At 43.8% G+C, this 26,137-nt stretch overlaps 1 protein-coding gene across 3 annotated transcripts in view; it reads left to right on the forward strand.

Moving 5' to 3' along the window:
• Fam20b (FAM20B glycosaminoglycan xylosylkinase) overlaps positions 1 to 24,262 on the forward strand; it is a 65,554-nt gene extending 41,292 nt beyond the window's left edge. For all 3 annotated transcript variants that reach the window (XM_055624456.1, XM_055624455.1, XM_055624457.1), the window contains 6 exons: positions 1,831 to 1,917; positions 5,877 to 5,986; positions 11,082 to 11,253; positions 13,599 to 13,790; positions 14,796 to 14,855; positions 20,583 to 24,262. In XM_055624456.1, the coding sequence (XP_055480431.1) occupies positions 1,831 to 1,917; positions 5,877 to 5,986; positions 11,082 to 11,253; positions 13,599 to 13,790; positions 14,796 to 14,855; positions 20,583 to 20,814 (853 nt within the window). In that variant the 3' untranslated portion in view covers positions 20,815 to 24,262. The remainder of the gene's footprint in view (positions 1 to 1,830; positions 1,918 to 5,876; positions 5,987 to 11,081; positions 11,254 to 13,598; positions 13,791 to 14,795; positions 14,856 to 20,582) is intronic.
• The last annotated feature ends 1,875 nt before the right edge of the window (positions 24,263 to 26,137 follow it).

Below are 26,137 nucleotides of genomic sequence, written 5' to 3' on the forward strand. Positions count from 1 at the left end.
TCACTCACTCACTCACTCACTCACTCACTCACTCACTCACTCACTCACTTTATATCCTGGTCATAGCCCCATCCCTCCTCACCTCCCAGTCCTACCCTTGCTTCCCTCTCCCTCTCCTCCATTCCTTAGAAAAGGGGAGCTCCCTCTTCTTATCCACCCCAGCTCATCAGCATATCAGGGCTGAGCAAGTCCTCTTCCCCTTTGGCCTGGCAAGGCAGTCCCTCCAGGGGGAAGTAATTGAAAAGCTGCCAGGAGAGGCCATGTCAGAGATATCCCCCGCTCCCCTTTGTAGGAGACCCACATGAGGCCTGAGCTGCCCATCGGCTACATCTTTGTAGGGGGCCTAGGTCTGCTCCATGCAAGGTCCGTAGGTTGATGCTTCAGTCTCAGCAAGTCCCTCTTGGCCCTGGTTAATTGTCTCTGTTAGTCTTCTTGTGAAGCTCCTGTCACCTCCAGGTCATTTTCTTCATTTTAATTCTTACTCCTCCTTACTCTCAAGCCTACCCTCAGCGTTCCTAGGTTTCTCTAGGTCCATGCACTTCTTCCTGAGCAGCCTTTAGATATATTGGAGAGGTTTGTAATGCTTCAGTGGGAGGCTGCCTCAGCTTGTATTTTCTTGTGATTATGCTGAAGTCCTGAGATGTGCTGTACGGCCACCTACACCTGTGTAAAGGAGAAGTGCTTGTTACAGTGTCAGCTTTTGCTGCAGTGGTGTCTTTAAACTAACGATGTCAAGGCAGCCAGTATACACCTAAGAGGCTAAGTAATTGCTTGTACCAGGAGCTGTAATGCATGGTATGTGGTTCGGGCTGGGATGGTGCTGCACGGTCGCCTGCTGATAGGATCCCTCCATCACTGTGCCTGGAAACTATGCTTTAGAATAAAGCTTCACTTCGTATTATAAGAGCGTTGACAGTCATTACTTCTGGAGGTTTCATTTCCCACTTGATGACCACTGTTTCAGCATCAGAAATCCCGTGTCCATTGGGACTGCTCTTCACTGAGTCTCAGCTTCTATGTCGTAGTTTGCCCTGTAGGTCCCTTTGGTTCAGAAATGCAGGCACGCAGCCACAGGTGAGTTTAATACTTTCTCCTTCCCAATTAGCAACTTTAAATTTTATCTTTAAAAATGAGTCCTTGAAGGAAAGCCCAGTTCTGGTCTTATAGATAAGAGATCACTGGGACACAGAAAGGTTTGCTCAGCGCTGTCCTTTCAGTACCAGTCTGGGATAAACTTGAAAAGAGAAAAGGAATGGTTATTCAAACTGAAGCTTGCAGAAGCACCTTTGCCTTTCCATCATCAAAACAGAGGTGTCAGGAAGAGCGTCCCCAAGAAATTTAAGCTTCGATAGCTTTACAATAGGCATTCCTCTAAGTAAAGTCATTCTTTGTTTTTTTTTTTTTTCAGTCACTTTAATAAGCATTTTAAAAGACACTTGTTAAGCAGCATGACTCTGGGTGGAATACTATGTTGGAGATACAAAGATGGTTCTTCCCTTCCAGAAAAACTCACCTTGTGGTTGCACTTAAACTATACTGACATATATACATATACATACATATACATACATACATATATATATATATATATCCTAATGTCATCCATGTTTTATTCAAAGAATGATTTCTGAGGTTAGAAGCAGTATTCTGGTTTTCTTATCAACTCATCTTCATCTGCCAGCCATTGTGTTAACACCCAGTGCTCAAGGCTGACAGAGAAGGAATCTGGAACGGATCTAGCTTGCTGAAGTGTGGATTCTCTCTCTGTGCTGTCACTGCCAATGCGGATGTAGTTGACGTCTGTGCCTGTGCCTCCCATTCCCTTTGCAGGTATAGCAGAGACTATGTGATAGAAGGGGAGCCATACGCTGGTTATGACAGACACAATGCAGAGGTGGCAGCCTTTCATTTGGACAGGTATGTGTAACCTCTTACATTTCCTTGTTTCTTTTTCATCATCTCTTTCAAAGAGAACTTGTGGGCTTCCTCAGGAAGTGAGTGATGTGGCCGTACCAGGCCTCGTTCCCTGCTGATAGCTGATCAGTTAGTACCATTGTAGTTCTGTAAGTACCTAATACTTGCTTGCTGCCTAAAAAACTACAGTAAATTTTTAAGGCATTTATTTTTCTTTTATATTATGGCTGTTTCACTTACATGTATGTCTGTGTATATCAATGTGTGTCTAGTGCCCAGGGAGGCCAGAAGAGGGCAGTGGAGTCCCTGGAACTGGAGTTACAGATATGAGCTGTTGTGGGGATGCTGGGAACCAAATCAAGGTCCTCTGCAAGAGGAGCAAGTGCTTCTGACCATAGCCATCTCTCCAGCCACAATGGGGTTAAATACTTGCAACCACAGACTTGTACTTCCTGTTACTTCACTTCGTTCTTGGCACGTCTTATGTTATCATGGTTGAAGGTATTAGTTGGTAAATAAAATGTCAGAATGAAAACAGAAAGTTGAATTCAGATCTCTATATTGAATTGGCCTCATTAATTGGGCCTCATACTTGTTTTGTTTCTGTTATAAATAATACCTCCCATAACTGAAAATATATTGTATGGAATTGAGAATGGATTTTGTTGTTCTTTATAAAATATACACACAGCTTCAAAATCAGAGTGATTAACAACAACAAAATCACCATGAATTCTAATATAAAACCAGTAGCTGGCTGTGGTGGCACACATCTGTAATCTCAGTATGAGGGAGACAGAGGCATGGGGACTGGGAATTTAAGGCTGGTTTGGCCTACATAGTGAGAGTAAAACCAACCTACACATAGCAACACTTTGTTTCAGAAAACTAGAGGTATAAGGCTTTGTAGAAAGATTGATACTGTTTTTACAGGTAACTCTTAGCCAAATTGTGGTCCCCCCTCCCCCCCAAATGCACTCAGTTTATAGTGACAAACACTAAAAGATGTGATTGTGGGCTAGGGAGGGGGAGGTGGCTCAGGGGTAGAGCACTTGCCTATCTGTAGGTGACCCCTAGCAGTGAAAAGAGAAGCTGTTTATAAAATGAGGAAATCAGAAAAGAAAAGGCAAATTTTTGTCCTTTTCTCGGTTGAGAAGAATTCTCATGTTTATACACATACACACACACACACACACACACACACACAGAAGTAGAATATGGGCCATGAAAACAGAGAATTGGGGGTTGGAGAGATAGCTTAATGGTTAAGAGCTCTTATTGCTGCTCTTTCTGAGGACCTGAGTTTTATTCCCAGCACCCATACAACCATCTGCAACCCCAGTTTCAGGGAACCAACAGACATGCAAGTAAAACATTCATATACATAAAGTAAAATAAATACTTTTTTAAAAAAAGATTTATTGTGTATACAATGTTCTGTCTGCGTGTACATCCACATGCCAGGAGAGGGCACCAGATCTCATTGTAGATGGTTTCAAGCCACCATGTAGAAGATAGGAATTGATCTCAGGACTTCTGGAAGAGCAGTAAGTCCTCTTAACCTCTGAGCAATCTCTCCAGCTCCTAAAATAAATACTTTTTAAAAATGATGTTTTGCCTGCATGTATGTGTCACATCACTTAGAGCTGCCTTGTGGGTGCTGGGATTTGAACCTAGGTCCTCTGGACAAATAGTCAGTGTTCTTAACTACTGAGCCATATCTAGCCCCAATAAATGCTTTTCTGTTACACAGAGAAAGCCTGACTTGAAAACCTAAAAAAAAAAAGAAAGAAGCCAGGTGGTCCTGGCGCATACCTTTAATCCCAGCACTCCAGAGGCAGAGGCAGAGCCAGGTGTGTCTTTGTGAGTTCAAGGCCAGCCTGGTCTACAGAGAGTTTTCCAGGACAGCCAGAGCTACATGGAGAAACACTGGCTCAACCCCCCACCCCCCTCCACACACCAAAAAAAAAAAAAAGAAGAAGAAGAAGAAAGCACAGGTAGAACTGAGCAGGTTGTGCACACCTGTAATTCTTGTGCTTATACAGTTAAGAAAGGAGCAGGAGGAGTTTGAGGCTAGCCCAGGCTACTGTCTAAAAACGAGTAACATGGCTAGATACCGTTCATAGGTAAGAGAATAGATAGCAGTTATTAGTGCGAATAAACATTGGACAGGTTTCTTGTTGCTAGAAATGTTTAAAAATCCTTTGGAAACCATGGCTTACTATTTTCACCTGCTGAAATGACAAAGATTTTTTTTTTAAAATAATGTTTTATTGTCAGGAATATATTGAATTCATATGGCTTAAAGCATTGTTAATTTTGTTCTTTCTGTTAAGAACTATGTCATTTTGTATCAGAAATTAGATCTAAAAGTTCATAGCCTTTGAATAAATGTAACTACCTTTTAGTGTATATCTAAGATATTTCTAAGAAGTACTATGAAAGTACAAAAGAAAACTAAAAAGTATGTAGATACAGACATTTCTTACTAGTGTTTTATATTAGAGAAAATTTGATAGTAACTTAAATCTCTAGATAGAGAAAAAGTTATATGATTATAATACTGTGGATGTTTGCAGCCTCGTAGAGGAACTACAGGCAGAGTTCCATAAATCCAACCCCTCACTTAATGGCACACTAGAATTAGACTGTCCTCTACCTTTCTGTCTACTTTCTTCCCTCCTTCTGCTTTCTGTTTATTGGACACTAGCAGATCATGAAGAGAGCCTTATTCACGTCTAGATCAGCATACCCAACATAGTAAATTTCATCAGCCTAATGTATGTAGACTGAGGTATCATTATTTTATCTTGTATCCTCCCCATTATTGGCAAATATATATCTTTCCATAGCATTTGTTTCTTGAGTAGTGAACTATTCTCTGTATAGCTACAGTTACTATTAAGCCAGGTGTGATGGCTCATGCCTATGAGCCCAGCAGGCTGAGGCAAGAATTCACAGGTAACCTGGGCTACAGAGTAAGATCCTGTTTAGAAAGAAAGAAGATAAGTCAAATTTAGGTGTATGTTTATACATACCCGTGTGTTTTTACAAATGTGAGAGAAAATACTTATGTCAAAATGTAGTTGCTAAGCTTGAGAATTAAGGACGACCTTAGTTTTCTTCATCATTGCTTTTAAGTTCTGCCCCTCTAAATTTTCTTTAGGGAATATGTATTTTTTGACCAGGAAATGACATTTTAAAGGGCAGTAACAAGTGTGGTGGTGTACAAGTTTAACCCAGTCTTGGGAGGCGAAGGATCTCTGAGTTTGAGGCCTCCTGGCCTACTTAGCAGTTCTAGGCCAGCAGAGGCTACATAGTAAGACTCTCAAAAAATAAAAACAACAACAATTGGGCATGGTGCCACACGCCTTTAATCCCAGCACTGGGAGACAGAGGCACACAGATTGCTGTGTGTACAAAACTAGTCTTGTCTGCAAAGCCAGTTCCAGGGCTATTACATGGAGAAACCCTGTTTTTAAAAAAAAAAAAAGCAAAGAAATAAAAACAAAGAATTATTTTCTAGGGCTTAACTATTAGAAAGAGCATCAAATGTGTGTTTATTTAAACTGCCCTGTGGGTGTGTTTTATCAAAGCTTTTAATCCATCTGAGTCTAAGCACAGTGTTTTTTTAATGCTTTGTTAGCACTTATTCTATTTTTGATTATGAAAAATTTCTATCAGAAGCAGAGGGTACTGTGAGAAACTCATGTTCTGTCCTTTGGGCTTAACAATTTCTTACATTTTATCTGACCTGCCCCTTTCTTTTTTGCTGAACTACTGAATAATGTACATCTTGACAAACTCATGGATAAATGTACCTCTAAAACCCAAGATTTACTCACCTGCCTACCCACCTCTAAGAGCTTGATATCTTTAACAGGATTGACCATGGTTTTTGAAACTTACTTAAAATGTATCTCCAAAGATTTTTCTCTTCTCTCTTCAACCGTCAAAACTAGGATTCTGGGTTTCCGCCGAGCTCCCTTGGTCGTTGGCAGGTATATTAATCTGCGAACAGAGATCAAGCCTGTTGCCACGGAGCAGCTGCTGAGCACCTTCCTAACCGTAGGTAAGAGATCGTAGAGGGTGTTTGAATAGGGCGTGATCAGAAGGTAAACAACTGGGGCATCACTGAGCAAGTCAATTGCATCTTTCATTCCTAAAGAACTCAAGGGAACGTAAAAGCAAATAGGCAGCCTCGTCTCATGTTAGTGTGGAAATTAGATCTAATAGTGAAGGTGGGAAATGAGACTTTCTCCCTAATATATCTTCTTGAAGTAAGAAGTGAAGTCATTTATCAATAGTGAAAGCGGTAACTTTATTTCTGCTTGATCTTCCAGTTAAGTCTCAAATGCAGGAGTTTGCCTAAATCAATTACTATCTGCATATCATTGTCCTGATTGTTTTTTTTTAATATATGTGTTCTCTTGGGAACTGTCTTTTGAGAAGTGAAACCCAAGGGCCAAGGAGAGGGCTCAGTCTGTAAAGTGCTTGCTGTGCAAGCGTGAGGACCTGAGTTTGGGTCCCCACACCTGTGTGAAAAAACAGACATGGAAGTGGGCATCTGTAATACTGGTGCTGAGGAAACAGACAGGCAGATCCTTGGTGCTCGCTATCCGCCCAATGTAGTCAAATTGCTGTTATGTTGCAGGTTCAGGGGGAGGCCCTGCTCAAAAACTAAGGTGGGGAACAGTTGAGGAAGGCACTCTGTCAGCTTCTGGTCTGCACGTTTCCCCCTCAACAGAAACATACGCACACATAAACAGAAATACGTGATAAAGAATTGAAACTTGAGCAACTCTAAGGTGACCGGAAGTGCTGCTGTAGAAGTGCATCCGGGCCACTGCTCTTCCTTGAAGGGTTAGCTTATGACTTGGGGACCTAGGTATGACTCTCCCGGCCCAGGTCCCCGTTATCGTACTGTGGCAGGTGACCTACTCAGTCTTGTTCTTGTTGTGTGAAAGATAAAACAGAAAGAATATAGAGGTGCTATGCTCTCTTGTCTGGGCTTCTTGATGAATCAGTGCTCTACTTCATGGTATAAATTTTGAAACAGACTTTGAAAATTGAACTTCACCTTGCTTTTTACTAGACTGAATAGATTCATATTTAAAAATGAGGTGAAGCAATACCTGTTTAAAAAAAAATCTATAAGAATGGTAATGCAATACAGAAAACTCTGATTTCTCTTAGTGACCAAGTGACAGGGAAGTTATGGTTCCTATTGTCGTAATTGGTCGAAACACTAAATTTCAGCTAGACGTTAGAGAAAATAAAGCTGGATTTTTGTTCCTGTCCAGTTCACCCCACCAGCCCTCCAGTTACTATTGATCTAGGTTGAGGACAGACACGCAGGACAAGTGTGAGCTCAAGTAGAAGGAGCGTGTGGGTTTAGCCAGTGAGCAGGGGAAGTAGTCAGGACAGGTCACTGAAGGGCCTATGCTTCCTGCTCAGTGGCCAACACTTTCCTCAGGCACTGGGGAGCTGCGGAGGGAGTCTGAACATGAGCAGTCCGATCTGAACTTAGAAAGCCAATTGTGGCCATACTGTAGAGGGTGAATGGCGATGGGGAGACTCAGAAGGTGAGAGCCCTTGCAGGCTGTTGAAAGAATTTTGAGAGGCAGAGTGAAGATAAGGATGGATAGAAGTCAAGAGAACTGGAACGTAGCAGTGAGCAGAAAGGAAGACTTAGGAATGACTCCAGGTTTCTAGATTGGATAGCTAAGTGAATATAGAATCGGTCAACTGGGTGTGTGTGTGTGGGGGGGAAGTGCTACAGAAAGAGATACTGCATCTGATTTGGGGTATTTTGTTTCGGGGTCATCTAAGAGGTTGTTGAGCTAGTCATTTAGTAACTAAAGGAGAAAAGCCTGAGATGGAGGCTTAGATTTGATAGTTCAGCCAAGCAGAGTATTGAGAGCTTTGTGATCAGATAAGCATTCCGGAGTTGAGTATGTCCACTTAGTGGACAGAGGCTCAGAGGCGGAGTGTAATGGGAACTGAAGTCAGAAAAAGCACATTTAGTGTCAGACACACACCAAGCATTGAATAGGCTTGTTTGCTGCTCGCCAGCTCACAGTGCAGGAATGAACATGCTTGAGAGCTGTAATTGCACGCTCAGCGTCGTGCTGAGTGTGAGCGTAGTGCCGGAGTCCTCGCTTAGTGTGCGCAAGTCCCTGGGTCACTCTCCAGCCCCAACTCCCACATGTATTTTACTCCAGAAATCTGAATAAACACAAACTCTTAGCTAATACATTATACTTTTCCTAAATAAGATTCTTTTGTATGTTTGTTTGTTTGTTTGTTTGTTTGTTTGTTTGTTACAGGGTTTCTCTGTATAGCCTTGGCTGTCCTGGACTTGCTTTGTAGTCCAGGCTGGCTTTGAACTCACAGAGATCTACCTGCCTTTGCCTCCCCAAGTGCTGGGATTACAGGCATGTGCCACCACACCCTGCCTTTTTAAAAATAATTTATTTTTTAAATTATTTAAAATTATTTAAAAATAATTAATTATTTTTAAAAATAATTTATTTAATTTTTTATTTTACGTGCACTAGTGTGAAGGTGTCAGACCCCTTGGAATTGAGGTTACAGACAGTTGTGAGCTGCCATGTAGGTGCTGGGAATTGAGCCCGGGTCCTTTGGAAGAGCAACAGTGTTCTTAACCATAGAGCTATCCAGCCCCAATGTAAGATTCTTATTTACCAAAACCAAGTGTTTGGATTTTACCCCATATAGTGTCTTAGTTGCTTTGTTTTGTTTTGTGTGTTTTCATTTTTTGAATCAGTAATTCATTTAGTTTGTTAACAGGATTTCTCTCTAGCCCTGGCTGTTCTGGAATTTCAGCTATAGCCCAGACTGGCCTTGAACTCAGAGATCCACATGCCCCTGCCTCCTCAGTGCTGGGATTAAAGGTGTGTTGTTCCACTGCAGGACAACCTTAATATATATATTTTTTAATTCCAACCAGTTAAAAGTAACACATTGAATGATTATAATTACAACAATAAAAAGTATAAATTTATCTGGGTACAGTGGCACATGCATGTAATCCCAGTACTCAGGAAGGCAGAGGCAGGCAGATCACTGTGAATTCAAGGCCAGCCTGGTCTACAAAGAGAGTCCAGGACAGCCAAGGCTACAGAGAGAAACCCTGTCTCACAAAAACCAAAAATAAGAAAAATTAAATAAAAAAATTTAACTTGATTACATTAGAAACAATAACATAGTTTAGAGAAAAGACAGACAAGACTCTTAAAGGTCATATAAAAAGTAAGGAACTGTGAAAATGATCCTAAAATTAGAGCAAATAGGTGGCCTTTTGGTTGTGTGGTTGTTTGGTTGGTTTTCTGAGGCAGGGCCTCTCTGTATAGCCCTGGCTGTCTTGGTACTCCCTGTGTAGACCAAGATGGCCTCAAAGTCACAGACATCCTCTGTTTACCCCAAGGGCTGGATTTAAAGTCCCCATCAAGAGGGAACTGTTGACTAGCTATCAAAATGTAAAAGGCCTCAAGCTCTCCAGGGTGGTGATGATGTGTAATTGCAGAGCTGGGAGGTGCTGCTTATAGACAGGCCGTTTAACATCCAGTTGCTTCCCCGCCCCATCCCATCTGCCAGTGTTGGAGGCTGACTCTAGAGCCTCGGCTATGCTAAGCAAAAGCTCCACCCCTGAGCATCCCGTCCCAGGTAGGACTATATAAACATTCCTTTTCTTACCAAGCTTTAACCCGCCCGTTTAGCACAGTGATCACCTGTGTTTGAATCAGTTATCATGATTGTTTTGAAATGGTAATTTATAATTCTGACATTGCTTTATAGACTTCTTCGTAGGCATTCTGTTCAGACAAGAACAGCCCTCATACATTTCCTTATTCATATCATGAGGAACTCACTGACTTAACTTTCTGAGTTGCAATTTTTTTTTTTTTTTATGTTGATATTCTGACTGAAGATGTAGCCAGTGGGAACCCTACAGACCAGCTCCATGTCCTTTTGGACCAGTCTCAGTGTTCTCTGAGCCCTTCCTTACTGGTGTATCAGGATGGTCCAAGCTCAACAGTGCCTTCCCTGATTCAGGCCTGGAGGCAGTTGCTTGTTCAACAAGCGGCCTTTTTTTTTTTTTTTTTTTTAATGTAGAATATAAATGGTCTTTAGAGCCAGGCTGGCGCATGCCTTTAGTTCCAGTACTTGGGAGTGCTGCAGGCAGATCTATGTGAATTCAAAGCCAGCCTGGTCTACAGAGCAAGTTCCAGGACAGCCAGGGCTACACAGAGAAACCCTGTCTGGAAAAACAAAAGAGTAACAAAGAAAAAAAAAAAAGAAAAAGAAAAAAACATATCAAAAGAAATGGTCTTTCGAAAGTGATACGTGAAGCTGGGCCTTGTGGTGTAAGCGTCCAGGCCAGCCTTAGAAGTGGAAAGAAGGCTGGCTATATGACACAGCGATGGAGCGCTTGCCCTGCGTCCATGCGGCCCTGTTACCACAAGAAGAGAGGGAGGACGGGAACCGAGGTTTGAGCAGGTCCTGGATTTCATTGTTTCCAGGTTCTCTGGAAGGGCAGAGTAGGAAATACATACACGCACAGGAACACGGATGTACGAATGTACACACATACATCTGTGTCTTTATTTCTGGGTGTGTACTGAAATCAGAATCTCTGATTCTAATTCATGGCAGGATTTATTCCTGCCATGGTATGTTCTGTGTTAACTTTTCCATCTGTGAGAAGCCTCGTTCCATTATCCTCAGTCTGTTTACTTACAGGCTCCTGCCCGCCCCATATGTGACCAAATTAAGTATGTGTCTGCTCTCTCCTCAGGGTATTTTGGGCAAAACCTCAACTCTGATAAAGAACAGGAAGACATTGCTCTCTTTTAAATATTGTGAGTTGAGAGAAAGACTGTGATGGCCGTTGGCTTCTGGGAGAGAGGCCGGGTAGGAGGAGACACAGGAAGATTTGCTTTCTAGTATAGTCTCTCATTCACTGCAGATTTTGTTACACTGTCTGCCTTTATTACCTCCATAGGAAACACATGTGTGAAATGAAGTAATGTCGGGATTTTAATGTTTGTGGGGCTTGTTTATTTAGCTGTTCGCTCTTGTTTGGGGGAGAATTTGGATTCTTAATTTTCTTTCTTAATACCTGGTGCCTTTCAATCCTGCAGGGAACAATACTTGTTTCTATGGGAAGTGCTATTATTGCCGAGAAACAGAGCCAGCATGTGCTGATGGAGACATGATGGAGGGATCTGTCACACTCTGGCTTCCAGATGTGTGGCCTCTGCAGAAGCATCGACACCCCTGGGGCAGGACCTACCGAGAAGGCAAACTGGCCAGGTAAATGCTCCTGTGAGCCATGGCTTAATCCTTTGCTGTACCAGGCCAGTAGTGGGAGCCAGCCATCTGTCCCAGAGTAAGAACAATTGTGAATTAGGGCCAACCTGCCTAAGAAGGGCCCTATTTTCAGCAGTACCAGTGTGTCAGCCATCTTTCCATCACTAAAAAGAGGAGAGATTACACTGGGCAGTGGTAGTACACGCCTTTAATCCCAGCAGAGGAAGGCAGATCTCTGAGTTCTAGGCCAGTTTAATGTACACAGTGAGTTCTAGGACAGCCAGGGCTACATAGACAAACCTTGTCTTGGGGGTGGGGGGAAGAGGAGAGATTAATTTTGGCTCAGAGTTTGAGAAGTTCACTCCATAGTCACTTGGCCACATTGTTTTGGGCTCCTGGTGGTACAGTATATCATTGCAGAAGCATGTGGTGGCAGAGGCTGCTTATCTTGTTGTGCTGGAAAGCAAAGACAGAAAGGCCAGGGCAAACCAGCTAAGCAGGGACTTCCTGAAAGATCCCCCATATCCCCTTCAAGGCATGTTCCCCATGACTAAGCTTCCATCGTACTGTAAAGGTCCAGGAGCTCCTGAAAGCTCCCAGGTTGAGCCAGTGCTTTAGAACGTGGTCTTTAGGGGACATTTAAAATATAAACCATGGGGACCTGGAGAGAGAGCTCAGGGGTCAAGAGCGCTTGCTGATCTTGCAAAGGACCTAGATTTCATTTACAACTCTAACATTTGGGGTTCCAAACTACCTGTACTTCACTTCAGAAACCCAACAGCCTTTTCAGGCCTCCACCAGCACCTGTGTACACGTGGTACTCTTGTGTATGTATACACACACACACACACACACACACACACACACGTGATATACACATGCACAACACACACACACACACGCAAAATTTTTTTTGTTTTTAAGCTATAAGCCGTAGCATTTGAGGCTGGCCTCTACAGGCTCATGTCTGTCTCGTGCTTTTGGCCCACCTCCAAGAGTTCTCAAATCTTAACTCTACCTGTATTGCTGAGAGGCCTACATCTAAAGTCCCTGAGACATCAGGCAAATCTTAAGCTATGAGCCCTAAAAATTAAAATAACAAGTTATATGATCAAAAGAGACAGTGGCACTGGAGAAGCAGTAATATTCCAAAGAATAGGAGAAGAGCCAGGATTAGACAAAAGCAAGAAGAGACGGCAGGATTTCAACACTGTCAGCCCCCTCTCAGGGCCGCTTTGGGATCTGATCTCAGTGGAGTGGTCCACAGTTCTCACATTAGGCATGCCTGCTACCACTTGCATCACTTGGGTGATGCCAAGGTCTGGCACTCTTGAGCTCATCCAGGCCCTCTTGGACCACAGTGGCCTCTTGAGTGCCTCGATGCTTGAACACAGAAGTTTAGCCTGCGATGGGCAGGGTTTCGCAGGTTCCTGAGATGTCTCAAGGTACCTTTCCTACCATCCTCCTCTAAAGCTCTTGCTTTTTTTATTGGCTCTGGTCTCTTCAGCAGTTGTGCCTATCTTGGCTTGAACTTTATTTGTGCTTCTTGGTTCAAGTACAAGTGTTTCAGGTCTATTTACTCTGCATTTTGCTTCCACTTCTCACAGTCAATATGGCCAAAAGCAGCCAGTAAGTCCCACACTGCTGCCTTCAGATTGCCTCTGCCACATAAGACATTCTACAAAGTCTCAGCATGTGGACAAAACACAGGTTTTCTTAAGAATGTAGCATGATCAGCCTCTAGCCCATTTCCCAATGGAGTCCCTGTCTACTCCCAAACCTATCAGCACACAGCTTTTGTTCTCTGTATTGCTGTCAGCCTCTGATCCCCACCAGAACCTCCCAGCAGTCTCTAATTTCCATAGCTTGCTTCTCTAAACTTTTCTAATTTTGCAAACCAGTCCCAAAGGCCTGTGAACCTCACTGTCAGGGAGTCACAGCAATGAGCCTGTCTTGTTACCAATTTTCTGCATTAGCTTTCTGTCTAACAAAATACGTACTACTTTAAATGAAGAAAGGATCTTCTAACTCACAGTTTCTGATATTTCAGCCCAGCTTGGTCTGCTTTGCTGCTTTGGGCTTTGGTAAGACAGTGTCAACGCAATACACGTAGGCTGTGGAGGAAAGCGTCTCTCCTCATGGTGGCTAGGAAGCAAACAGTGAGAGAAGGAAGGCCAAGGTAACTGTGTCCACCTTCTAGGCTTTCTCCCAACAAGGCTCCACCTTCTAATAACATCACAGGCTGGCAGGCAAACTGTTAGCACATGGCCTTCACGGGACTCAAGGAGCTAAACTGCAGTCAGGTGTGGTTGGCACTCAGTAACCCTTACAATGCCTCTCACCTCCAGGTGGGAATATGATGAGAGCTACTGCGATGCTGTGAAGAAAACGTCCCCCTATGACTCAGGCCCACGCCTCTTGGACATCATCGACACTGCTGTCTTTGATTACTTGATTGGCAATGCCGACCGCCACCACTATGAAAGCTTTCAAGATGATGAAGGCGCTAGCATGCTTATTCTTCTTGATAATGCCAAAAGGTACAGAGCAACAGGGCTGTCTTTTGTCAGTGTCTGTGTGAAAGAGGGCCATTCTCTAAGGCACCATGGTAGTCAGCTTCGCAAAGACTGAATTAGCCTGTCGGAATGAGATGCTTATTCAGCTCATGGTTTCAGAAGCTTGTTGGTGTCATTGCTTTTGATGAGGCAGAATCATAATCGCTGGGAACACATTTAGAGCAAAGCTGCTGGCTTCGAGGCATCTGAGAAACAGATAGGCCAAGGTCCCGAAATCCCCATCAAGAATGCATGCTGTGATCTAACTTCCTTCTGCTGGGCCCCACCTCCTGACACTTCTTCACCTCTTGCTGCTGTCCAAGGCTGCTCACTCTGCCTTAGCAGAGGAGCAGGGGGGCTGGGGCAGGAGGACTGGTGGTCAGACTGTCCTGGACTTAATCTCCCAAAGCCTCACCTCTTACAGCCTTGCATTAGGGATTAAGGAGCAACAATTTGTGGGCAGCTGCTCTCCCTGCATTGTCCTCGGGGAGAAAGGGTGACCGTTTTCCCAGAGTCACCATTCCTTTCCTACCGTTTATGCTGTCTCAGCCTGTGAAAGCCCTGGGCAGTTTTTCTGGTTTGAAGTTGCCATCAGGCTTGTTTGCAGGAATAAGGTTTTAGTGATTCTGGAAGTAATAGCCACCTGCCTTTTGGGGAGACCAGCAGAGAGAGCCTGGATTTCTTTCCAGACCTTTGGAATTCTCCCTTTGGACTAGGAACTCACGGTGTGGTCCCACAGTTACGCCCCAGCATCTTGGCAAAGGGTCCTTGTTACATGAGTTTATTTGCTGTTTGATACTTTAGTTCAGGCTGTTAATGATCCTGAGTCTATTAGTCATGCCTGCCTTATTTTTAATTTAAATGATTTGAGCTGTTGGAGCATGAAATTATCTAGGATCACAGTTGGGTTTTTCTGGAATATGTTCTTTTTTGATGCTGAGAAGAGAGTAAGTACTTGCAGCTCATTGGTTGTTTTAATTTGATTTTCAGCTTTGGGAATCCCTTGCTGGATGAGAGAAGCATTCTGGCCCCTCTCTATCAGTGCTGCATGTAAGTTACCCACAGCAGCTGTGTCTGCCTGCATTTCCTCCTCAGAGTCAGGCACCAGCACATCAGTGTTCTTGACCTTAAAACATCCCAGTTGCTTTTCCTTCTTCTACAACCTGGAAACCCTGTGAATCCTGACAGAGCTGCTGGAAAGGCAGAGGCAGGTCACCCGAAGCTCAGAATTAATTTTGAATTTTGAATTATCAGTGAGTTTGTAGTATCTATAGTAATATGTGTGTGTTTGGCTTAACATTCCTAGCATCTGCTAAAAACAGATGGGCCTTAGCCCCAGCTCCTAGGAGACAAAAGCAGATGGATCTCTGAATTTGAGGTTACCCTGATGTACATAGTGAGTTCTGGGATGGCCAGGGCTACATAGTGAAAAAAATCTCAAAAAAAATTTTTTTTAATTCGTTACAATCTGTATTCTTAGTTGCTGTATCTGGTTTACCTTGTGGTTTCAAGTCCTCTCACCTAGAGTTTGAGTATTTTAGCTTGAAATTACCTAAACCAAAAAATAACTTTCTCTAAGTACTTAATAAGTGATATATATTAGAGAATAAAGAAATTGAGAAGTCAAGAAGATCAAATAAATTAAGCCTGGCCTGCTCCTGCTTCATTCCTGCTCCTGGACTGACTTTGAAGTTTATGTAGCAAGGATCAATGGGCTTTGCCTCATTTGGCTGCTGGTCAGCCTGGAAACACAGCACCTGTGGCTTTGCCTCCTTTCTCTTCCTGTTTGTTTGTTTGTTTGTTTGTTTGTTTGTTTGTTTTTCCGGTGCTGGGACTACATTCAGGTTTTGTGCCTTCTAGGCAAGTGCTTTACCAATGAGTTATACTCCAGCTGCTCCTGACCCCCCCCCTTCTTTTGTTATATTTGTGCAGGTGTGCATGTGTGTACCCTAGTGTTTGTGTAGACCAGAGGACAACGTTGGGTGTCATTTTCAGGCACTATCCACCTCTTCCCTTTTTTGAGACAAGGTCTTTCGTTGCGCTGGAACTGACTAGGCTGGTGGCCAGTAAGTCCCAGGGATCTCCCTGTCTCCATCTCTTGGACTCTGAGATTATGTACCACTATACCCAACTTCTTTTTACATGAATTGTAAGGATCAAACTCATGTCTTTGTGCTTGCAGGCAAGCACTCTACTCAGTGAGCATCTATCTTTTTCTAAAAAAAAAAAAAAAAATTATTTAATTTTATGTGCATTGGTGTTAAGGTTTCAAATCCCTTGGAGTTGGCATTACAGACAGTTTTGTGAGCTGCCGTTTGGGTGCTGGGAATTGAAGCCAGGTCCTTTAGAAGAACAGACAGTGATCTTAACCACTGAGCCATCTCTCCAGCCTCCTGAGCTATCTCTTCAGCCTACCCATCTCCATTCATTCTTTTTTCTTCCTTCCTTTCCTTCTTTTCCCTCCTTCTCTATTTCTTCCCCTTTCCCCTTCCTTCCTTCTTTCCCTCCCTCCCTCCCTCCCACACGCTCTCCATATATAGTCTAGGCTCATCTCAAAATGCCAGTATCCTTGCCTCAGTTTTCCAAGTACTGGGATTACAGGTTGTGCCACGATACTCAGCCTTTTCTTTTTCTTTTCTTTTTCAGTAGGAAACAGGGTTCTCTGGAAGGTAATACTTATTTTCCTGGTTAGCCCTAATTCTTACTAATATTGGGAAACTGAGAACAGGGAGGATAGAGGCATTTAGCAACTGGTGTCTGATCTGCCCCCTTCAAGGCACATCTGTGGGCCTGCAGAATGAATCAGAGCAGGCAGATGCCATACTGCATCCTACAGTCGAGACAGCCTCACGAGCCAGAGTGCTGTAACCCCAGCATTTGGGAGGTGGTAGTAGGAGAAGAAGGAGTTCAGTGTCCTTCTGGGCTGTACAGCAGATTCAGTGTCATCCTGGGCTACATGAGACCTGTCTGAGAAAGGGTCACGGAAGTTATCAGCAGGCGAGGCTGCAGCTTCATGAGCTTGCGTGAGTCTTCTGACGATGTGGCTGGGCCAGAGTCTGGTGACCTCTTTCCTGCACCACTGAGCTATCTACCTTACAGTAGCCAGAGGGGTGAGGCAGCCCCTTCCTGCTGCACTGCCCTCCACTGAGAAGGCTTATGAGCAGACGTTTTTTGTTTTGTTTGGGTTTGGCTTGGTTTTGGTTTTTTGAGACACGGGTTTCTCTGTGTACCCTTAGCTGTCCCAGACTTGCTTTGTAGACCAGGTTGCCCTCAAACGCACAGAGAACCACCTACCTCTGCCTCCCTGAGTGCTGGGAATACAGGCGTGTGGCACAGTGCCTGGCTGAGCAGACATCCTTAAAGGAATTCTGTCCATTTGGGAGAAGCATATATTGAAGAGTGAAGTTGGTGCTGAGTCAGTCAAGTGACAAAGCTCTCAGGCTTTTAAAGCACAATTCAGAATAAGAAAACTGTCTGTCATACTTAGTCTATCTCTTCTGTGCTTTGTACAAAGACAGATCTTCCTTCTTTTAAAACAGTGTACTTCTAAATGCAAATCAAAACCACCCTGAGATTCACCTTACATTCATCAGAATGGCTAAGATAAAAAACTCAAGGCACAATACGTGTTGGAAAGGATGTGGAGAAAGAGGAACCCTACTCCACTGCTGGTGGGAATGTAAACTTGTACAACCACTTTGGAAATCAATCTGGCGCTTTCTCAGACAATTAGGAATAGTGCTACCTCAAGACCTAGCTATATCACTCCTGGGCATATATCCAAAAGATGCTCAAGTATACAACAAGGACATTTGCTCGACCATGTTCATAGCAGCTTTATTTGTAATGGCCAGAAGCTAGAAACAACCCAGATGCCCCCCAGTTGAGGAATGGATACAGATATTGTGGTACATTTACACAATGGAATACTACTCAGCAATTAAAAACAAGGAAATCATGAAATTTGCAGGCAAATGGTGGGATCCCAGAAGCAGAAAGACATACATGGTATATACTCACTTATAAGTGGATATTAGACATATAGGATAAACATACTAAAATCTGTACACCTAAGGAAGCTAATCAAGAAGGAGGACCCTGGTAAGATGCTCAATCTTCATTTAGAAAGGCAAATGGGATGGACATCGGAAGAGGGAGAAAAGAGGTAACAGGACTGGAGCCTATTACAGAGGGCCTCTGAAAGACTCTATTCTGCAGGGTATTGAAGCAGATGCTGAGATTCATAGCCAAACTTTGGGCAGAGTGCAGGGACTCTTAATGAAAGAAGGGAGGGATAGAAAGACCTGAGGGGACAGGAGCTCTACAAGTTGAGCAACAGAACCAAAAAATTTGGGTACAGGGGTCTTTTCTTTTCTGAGACTGATATTCCAAACAAGGGCCATAGACAGATGTAACCTGTGGCAGCTCAGTGTTCAAGAGGGTTCCCCAGTAGTAGGAACAGGGACTGTCTCTGACATGAACTCATGGGCTGACTCTTTGATCACCTCCACCTGAGAGGGGAACAGCCTTACCAGGCCACAGAGGAAGACAATGAAGACAGTCCTGATGAGGACTGATAGACTAGGGTCAGATGGAAGGGGAGAACCTCCCCTATCATTGGACTGGGGGAGGGGCATTAGAGAAGAAGAAGGAGAAGGGAGGGTGGGATTGGGAGGGAAGGGGGAAGGGAGCTACAGCTGGTATACAAAGTGAATAAACTGTAATTAATAAAAATAAAATTAAAATTAAAAAACTGGTTTTGAAGAGAAAAAACTAGCAGTAGAGAAAATTAACAACAAAAGCAGGCTGGTTTTGCTCTAGAATCTAGTCTTGTAAGTTCCATGTCTTAATAGGGATGGCCTTGGCTTGTTATTGCGTGTACGTGAGAAATGAGCAACAATGCCTTCTGGGATCACAGACATATCTATTGAAAATGACTGAAGGCCAGAGAGTTCTGAGTGACAATGAATATGTTTTCTTAGACAAATTACCTTTTCCTTGCTAACTTTTTTTATAGTATTGAGAATAAAAATGTATTGAGAATAAAAAAAAAAAAAAAAAACAAAAAAACAAAAACAAGCCAGTCTACTTCTCACAGAGCAGACATTTCTGCCTGCCTGGTTACCTCTGCTATGATCTACATTCTGTCTGTTACCTCTGCTCTGTCTACAGAGAGGTAAAATCATCTCTTCTGACATAATAAATTCTCTTTGGTTGGTCACTTAGTCCATTTCATTCCGCTATAACAGAAAGATAGAAACCAAGACATTTCTCTTCCATTTATTTTATTTTGCTGTTAGTATTTGCATTGTATGCACGGTGTAGGTGTGGGCTTGTGGGTTTGTGCTGTGGGGGTGGAGTCAGAGGACAGCTATTCACATGGCTCTTCTCCCACCTTTACACTGGGCTCCAGGGATCAAACTTCGGTCACCAGGCCTATGTGACAACTGCCTTTACCTATTTAAAGCTCTCTTACCAACCTCAGACAGAAATGTATTGGCTCAAACTCTAGAAGCTGAGAAGCTCAATATCCAAATACTGGCATCCCAAAAGACCTTTTGCACTGTGTTGCCACATGGCAGGAAACCGAAGAGCACAGAGTAGCATCAGCTCTACTGAGACCTCTGCCCTCACCAGTTGCTCACCTCTTGAGGGTCTCAGCTCTTAATACTGTTATGATGGCATCCAAATTCCCCTATGAGTTTTATCAGTGATAAATACCATAGCAAGTAGTTAGTGAAGTAACTTAGGAAAATAGATAATCTCTTTAAAATTTTTTAAATTATGCGTGTGTGTGTGTGTTGCCACCTGCCTGCCTGCCTGCCTGCCTGTCTGTGTGTGGGACTATGTGCTCCTGAAGCCGGTGCCTGCAGAAGCCAGAAGAACGTTTTAGGTCCCCTGGAGCAGCAGTTAACAGGCAGCTGTTGCAGCTCAAAGTGGGTTCTGGGATTGAAGTCAGGTCCTTTCCAAGAGCAATAAATGCTTGTTAAGGGCTGAGCCATCTCCATTCCCAAGAAAGTAGGGTTTTTTTGTTGTTGTTTTTGTTTTTTTGGTGGTGGTGGTGTTTTGAGACAAGGTTTTTCTGCGTAGCTCTGACTGACCTGGAACTCAATCTGTAGATCAGACTGCCCTTGAACTCACAGAGATCTGCCTGCCTCTTCCTCTGCCTTCTGAGTGCTGGGACTAAAGGCTCAAGTGTGCACTAACATTGCTCAGCAAAAAATATTTTTAAAGTTAATGTTTTTCTACTATTAATGGTGGACTTTTTAAATTCAGAACCATTTGAATAGTGAAGTTAAAATCTTCCCTGAATATCTAAGGATAGCTCCTATTAACACAGTCCTGTAGTCTCATCATGCTAATTGTGCACTTTAGTTTTCCCACAGCAGGGAATGAAAGTTTTTCTCTGTAACTTTCTCAACCCTAACATAATAACATGGACATTTCCCCATGCCACTCAATTTTCAAACCTTTTTATGGCTGAATGGTGTTTCCTGATAGATTAGCCATAATTTGAAGTACCTCTCAGTTGTTAAACATTTAGATTGGTTCAATTTCTCTTACTGCTTTGATTATGTATAATCTTTGTATATATTTCCAATTACCCCCCAAATGGATATCATGGCAATACAGCTTACTTCTCATACGAGACAAGTCTGAAATAGAAGTGATTTTTAAAAACAAAAACAACAACAAAAGTTTTTCTGCCATGCAAGCTTTAAAGCTGAATTGGGTAGTAAGGTGTTTTGTGATTTATTTTAAAACTTTTTCTTTCAGTATTCGGGTTTCGACTTGGAATAGACTGAACTACCTAAAGAACGGAGTGCTAAAGTCTGCCTTAAAATCTGCCATGGCCCACGACCCCATCTCCCCTGTGCTCTCCGATCCACACTTGGACACTGTGGACCAGCGGCTTCTGAATGTCCTGGCCACTGTCAAGCAGTGTACGGACCAGTTTGGGATGGATACTGTGCTGGTGGAAGACAGGATGCCTCTCTCCCACTTGTAACGCTCAGCACGGAACAAGTGGAACTGATTTTTACAAAGATAGAGAAACAGCACAATGAATTCCAAATGGCATGTGACAGCCTGGGAGCGGCCAGCAGCCGGCTCTGGTGGTAGAAGACAGAGTAGCCCTGGGAGTGCTGGGTGTTTCTTGCAGTGGAAGCTAAAGACCAGTGCCAGCGAGTCACCTGACGCCCTCGGCAGTCGGCTGCCAAGCAGCAGGCAGCTCTGTGCAGTCTCTATTCCCACACCAAAGGACAAGCAGCTGTGACGCTGGCTAAGGAATTATTCCTGGGTGTGTGTCTTGGGTGAACCTTGCCATCCTTTCTCCACACCCGTGGATTCTGTGGAAACACTTTGCAGTCCCCTGTGTCTTTAAAAAACAAAAACAGGACTAGTAAGAGTGAAAAATATACTGTTCCTCCGTTGTGGCATCAGACAAAATAGCAGTCTGCTGCAGGAGACCCATTTTTAAGGTAGATTGGAGGAAGGGGGAGGGCAGGAAGGTGTCGGGGCTGTTAGCTGTTGGGTGGTGTGGATCTGACATCTCAGGGAGGAGGAGGGTTCACTCTGCAGAACCAGGAGGATGATTTTAGTGAAAATCAGCTTCCCCTTTATTTAGGTTTTAGATGTGTCCAAAGCAAACAGTCATCCCCCAGTTGTGTTCAAATTAACCACAACCATCTCTAGAGGAACTGTTATTACTACCCAAGCATGATCCTCTATGGACACTAGTTTACCCACCTTTTGCCCCAAGTAGCAAAACAAGCTAAAATAATACAAGTCAGGGACCTTCAATCTCTGCCATCCTTGTTTTTCCTTTCTTTTTTTTCCCCCTTTCTTTTTCTCTGAATGGCATTGTTTATTTTGAGGTAGACTATATAGACTCTTACTCTAGCCCACACTGATCTGGAACTTACTATGTAACCCAGGCTCGCTTTGAACTGGCAGCCATCCTCTGGCCTCAGTCTTCCACATGCTAGGATTGTAGGTAGGAGCTGCCATGCCCGGCTCTCGTTTCTCCCCTGAGGAAGAGAGTGGCCTGTGAGGCATTTGATTAGTGATGCTGCTGTTCCGAGGAGGTTGATGGTCTTGTGTCTGTCTGTCTTAGGAGAAAGCGTCCTGCTGGTGGCTGCAACAAGCTTGTGCTGTGGCCCCACAGGTAGAAGAGTGGAAGATTTTAAGCCTTCTGAGCCTTGGAACTGAGGAGATCACCACAGAGAGCCTTAATGTTTTGGTTTATATCAAATCCAGATTCTATCCTGTCTCGTTTGGAGTTCTGAGCCCATGGTGGAGGAGAGTCTTCCATCTCCATGTCTGTTGTGTCAGTCATTTGACATGTAGGCAGCTGCGGTGAACTACATAGCTAGGGAATATGTCTGGGGCAGTGTCCGCACTCAGCTGAATGTTGCCTCTACATCCTGTCCAGTTTAAGACCAGCCTCTCAGCATTGTGCTTGACATTGAGTGCCAGCCATGGAGCCTGGCTTGAGGCCACCACCATCTGAGTTTATTCCCCCAGGTTCCTCACACTGAAACCTCATAGCCTACAACCTCATTTAAGTGGCAAGAAATTAGGAACGTTTGTACATCTTACGTACATTTTGAGGTAGATTAAGGAATAGGCTGTGGTTTTGTTTTGTTTTGTTTTTGGTGTGTTGAACTTAAAACAAATATTAGCACAAAACACTAAGATGGTGTCAACAAAAGGCGGTATTGAGTCTATTTTCCAGGCTTAGACACTGATGCTATGTACATCCAAGGAAATTGAACTTGAGCTTAGCCTAGTTAGCACTTGTGAAAGGGAGCGCCAGATGCTGGGAGCCAGCAGAGTGGACTGCAGTGAGCCCTGCCCTCAGTGCTGACTAAGCTGGGAACAGGCATTCTGTCAGACACCCCGGGAAGTGAGTAGGAACTGTTCCCAGGCAAGCAGCCTCAGCTGCAGTGTTGAAGACACGGTCCTCCTGGCGAAAAGAGCAGGCAGGAAAGCTGCTTCGAAAAACTCTCATCTTTCCTTCAGAGCAGTTACAGAAAAGTCATTTCCCGCCTCATTTTCACACCTCTGGCATCAGGAGGTACTTCCACAGTGGACAAAGTTAGAATTGCATCGATAGAGTCAGCTGTGACATGGCAATTAGACTATAACTCTGTGTTCTAAGCTGGGGCTTGGATTAAGCTAGGGAAGGTATATCTGTGTGAGTCTCGGTGTGGCGCTGGGGTTGGGGCTAGCTATAGACATGAAGTTCTGTTGGTGGGGGAAAGACAGATACGTATTTGAAAAGTATTGTAACCCTGGCTTCTTTGGGTTCGTTTACTAGAATTAGGGCTGTTACAGTCAAGGCAATGGGGGCTTTGGTCAGCTCTAAGTTTGGCAGCTGACTATCCGCACAGATGGATGCATTCAGGACAAACCCAAGAAGCCAGAACCCACTGCTCCATCCTCGTTCCCTCCCCTTCCTAAAGACATGTATTCTGAAGTTGAAATGGGGGATTCGGGTATAGGATTTTTGTTTTCAAACTGTTCCTTAATCTAAGGCTTCATTGTACTTGGAGAGGGCTGTAAGTAATTTTCTTTTAAAACCGTAGGCTCTGATTTGCTGAGGATGTTTGGTATTTCTTAAGGTATGTCTCCCTGTTTGCACTCAGGGTTAAAGTGTCAATCTAAATTTTAAGAAGAAAATAGAGGAATTCAGGTACATTCATTATAGGTTCTTTTAGCCAAGTGAATCCTGACGGTTTCTCGATTTTCCCAGTGCTGGAGACAGCATTGCCATCCAAAGAAATTCTGGTTTTCTTTAAAATGCTCACACTGGCTTTCCATCCCCATGCACTATCTTCCTTCAGTCTCTCCTCCTATCCCTCCCTGCAACTCTCTGGTTATCCTGTGATCATGAACAGTTATTGTCAGCAAGCTCTCTTGGGAGTCCCAAGAGATCTGGGTTTCAGGATAGGCACGTGGTAGTGTTTGGCTTAGTGTGGCCATTATGTGTTCTGCCGAGGATAATGGTCCTGCTTTGACAGGAGGAGATACTGACACTGAGAAAGGACTTGGCTCTTAAAGGCTGGGATGTTCATCCAACATTTCCTGAGCAGTCTGATAAGCCAGGTGACCTGACTGTGAAACACACTCCGTGGGGAGGCTGGCCTTTCTCCCCTATTTCTCCAGTCTGGGTGGTGAGTGGGGCCTGGCTGCTGTCTGCCACAAGCTTTTAGGACCTATGGTGATCCTCACAAATTCGGGGGAAGCTGGGAGTGACTTACTGGGAAGCTAATTTATTTGTCCAAAGGGTGGTGTAGGCATCACTACCCTCTTGTTTGATCTACCTAGGATTTCCTCTTGGAGTTGTTATGCAGATAGAGGATGTACTTGGTAAGACATCAAACAAATTTCTAATGTGTTGTATGGGTTTCAATTCTGAAAAAAAAATAAAGATTTTAATATATATTATTGTATGATGTTTTCCTATTAATCTTTTTTTCCTCCCTGGTGCTTTCTGTTCATTTTCCTACCTGCTGTTTTAAAAGGATGTTACATTCTTTGCCTCTGCTTAAACTTAGGGATTGCTTCCAGTGGTTGAGAGCCTTAGTCTTCCTCACAGGTCTTTGAAAGGCCCTCACAGTTGTAGCTGTACCAGACCAGTCTTTAGTGCCTCTGAGATGTTAATTATTAACTCCTTTTGTGGGCTGGAGAGATGGCCCAGTGGTTAACAGCACTGACTGTTCTTCCAGAGGGCCCAGGTTCAACTCCTAGCACCCACTAAGAAAAAAAGCTCCTTTCTTGCAGCCTCTTGGAGATGAAGAATTATAAATACTAAATAGGACTTGGCGGCACAGTGCACTATAGGCAGGACCACAGGGTTGTTTCCATGATTAGAATTTTCATTTTGCAAATGGAAATCCAGTATCTAAACCCTCAACCAGACAAGCCCAGTTTAAGTTTCCTCCCGGTTTGCTGCATGATTGTGCCAGCTATTGTCACTGTGTTTGAACATAACCCTTGGAGGCTGGAGGCTGCATTCTGCCGTGCGTTCCTCCCTGACCCACTGCATAAAGATTGTACTCGTTTTCTGTTGCTGGGATAAAGCACCATAACCTAGCCAAGTTACAGGAGGAAAGGGTTGTTTGGGTTTACGGAAGCAGCAGGGATGGTGGCTGGAGCAGAAGCCATGGCCTCATGCCTTCAACCACAAGCATGAAACCCGGCAAACTTGAAATGGCACAAGTTTCTTAACTTTGTTGTTGTTTTGTTTTCGGGACAGGATTTCTCTAGTCCTGGTGGACCTCGAACTCACTCTTTAGTCTAGGCTGGCCTTAAATTCACAGAGATCCACCTGCCTCTGCCTCCTGCTGCTGGGGTTAAGGGCGTGAGCCAGCACCACCCTGAGTATGTCTTTAGACTCTTAGCACCTTCCTCCAGTCAGCTCCTCCAGCAAGGCCAAACCTCTTAAACCTCCCAAACTGCTGTAGGCCAAATTTCTGAGACTGAGGGACATTTCTCATTCAAATGATTATTGACGTCCAAAAATCCAAAGCAAACCAAGCAGTCAGTCCAGCAAAGCAAGATCTTTATTTGAACTAGGTAGCAAAAACTGGCCAGTCAGGGACAACAGCACAGACTGGGGATCTGGCTGTTTCTGTGAACATTCATCTTGTAAGTATTTACAGATAAGCAAATGACAAAAATTTATTATGCTCAGGCTGTTACTGATCAATCAAGACCACAGAACAGACTTGGGAACTGAACTGTAACCCCTGGCCAGAATGCTACAGAGTTTGGGGTTTTGTTTTATTTTCTCGAGACAGGGTTTCTCTGTGTAGCTCTGACTGGCCTTGAACTCACGGAGATCTGCCAGCCTCTTCCTCCTGAGTACTGGGATTAAAGGTGTGTGCCACCACCTCCCACCTGTACAGAGTTTTTAGGCCAAAATCCACAAACATCTGTGCCCAGTTATCCCGCCAATCAGGATTTAGGAATGGGGACTTCCGTAGGGAACATGTCTTTTGTGGTACATTTAGCATGTTCCAATTGGTTGGGTTATCCAACTGTGGTGGGGTGGCTTGCCTAGCATTCGTGTCTCAACTTGCCAACCAGGATGCCGGTTACTCAGGGAAGTCTTAGGAACTTAAATTTTATTTGACCCTATTCAAAATAGAGGTTTTATTCAAAATGGCTTCAGTTTGGCTACTTCTTACATGATTACATAGATCCTTCTGCAGACCCCACTTCAGGACCCTTTGCTCCTCAGTGGAACAGGCATTAGAACTTGTAGCTGAGCAGTCTTCATTTTCTAAAGCTATACCTAGGTCGTGTAGCTAGGCTCTTCTCTG

This window comes from Psammomys obesus, unplaced genomic scaffold (genome assembly GCF_907164565.1).
Source record: "Psammomys obesus unplaced genomic scaffold, mPsaObe1.curated_primary_1811, whole genome shotgun sequence".
NCBI lineage: Eukaryota > Metazoa > Chordata > Mammalia > Rodentia > Muridae > Psammomys > Psammomys obesus.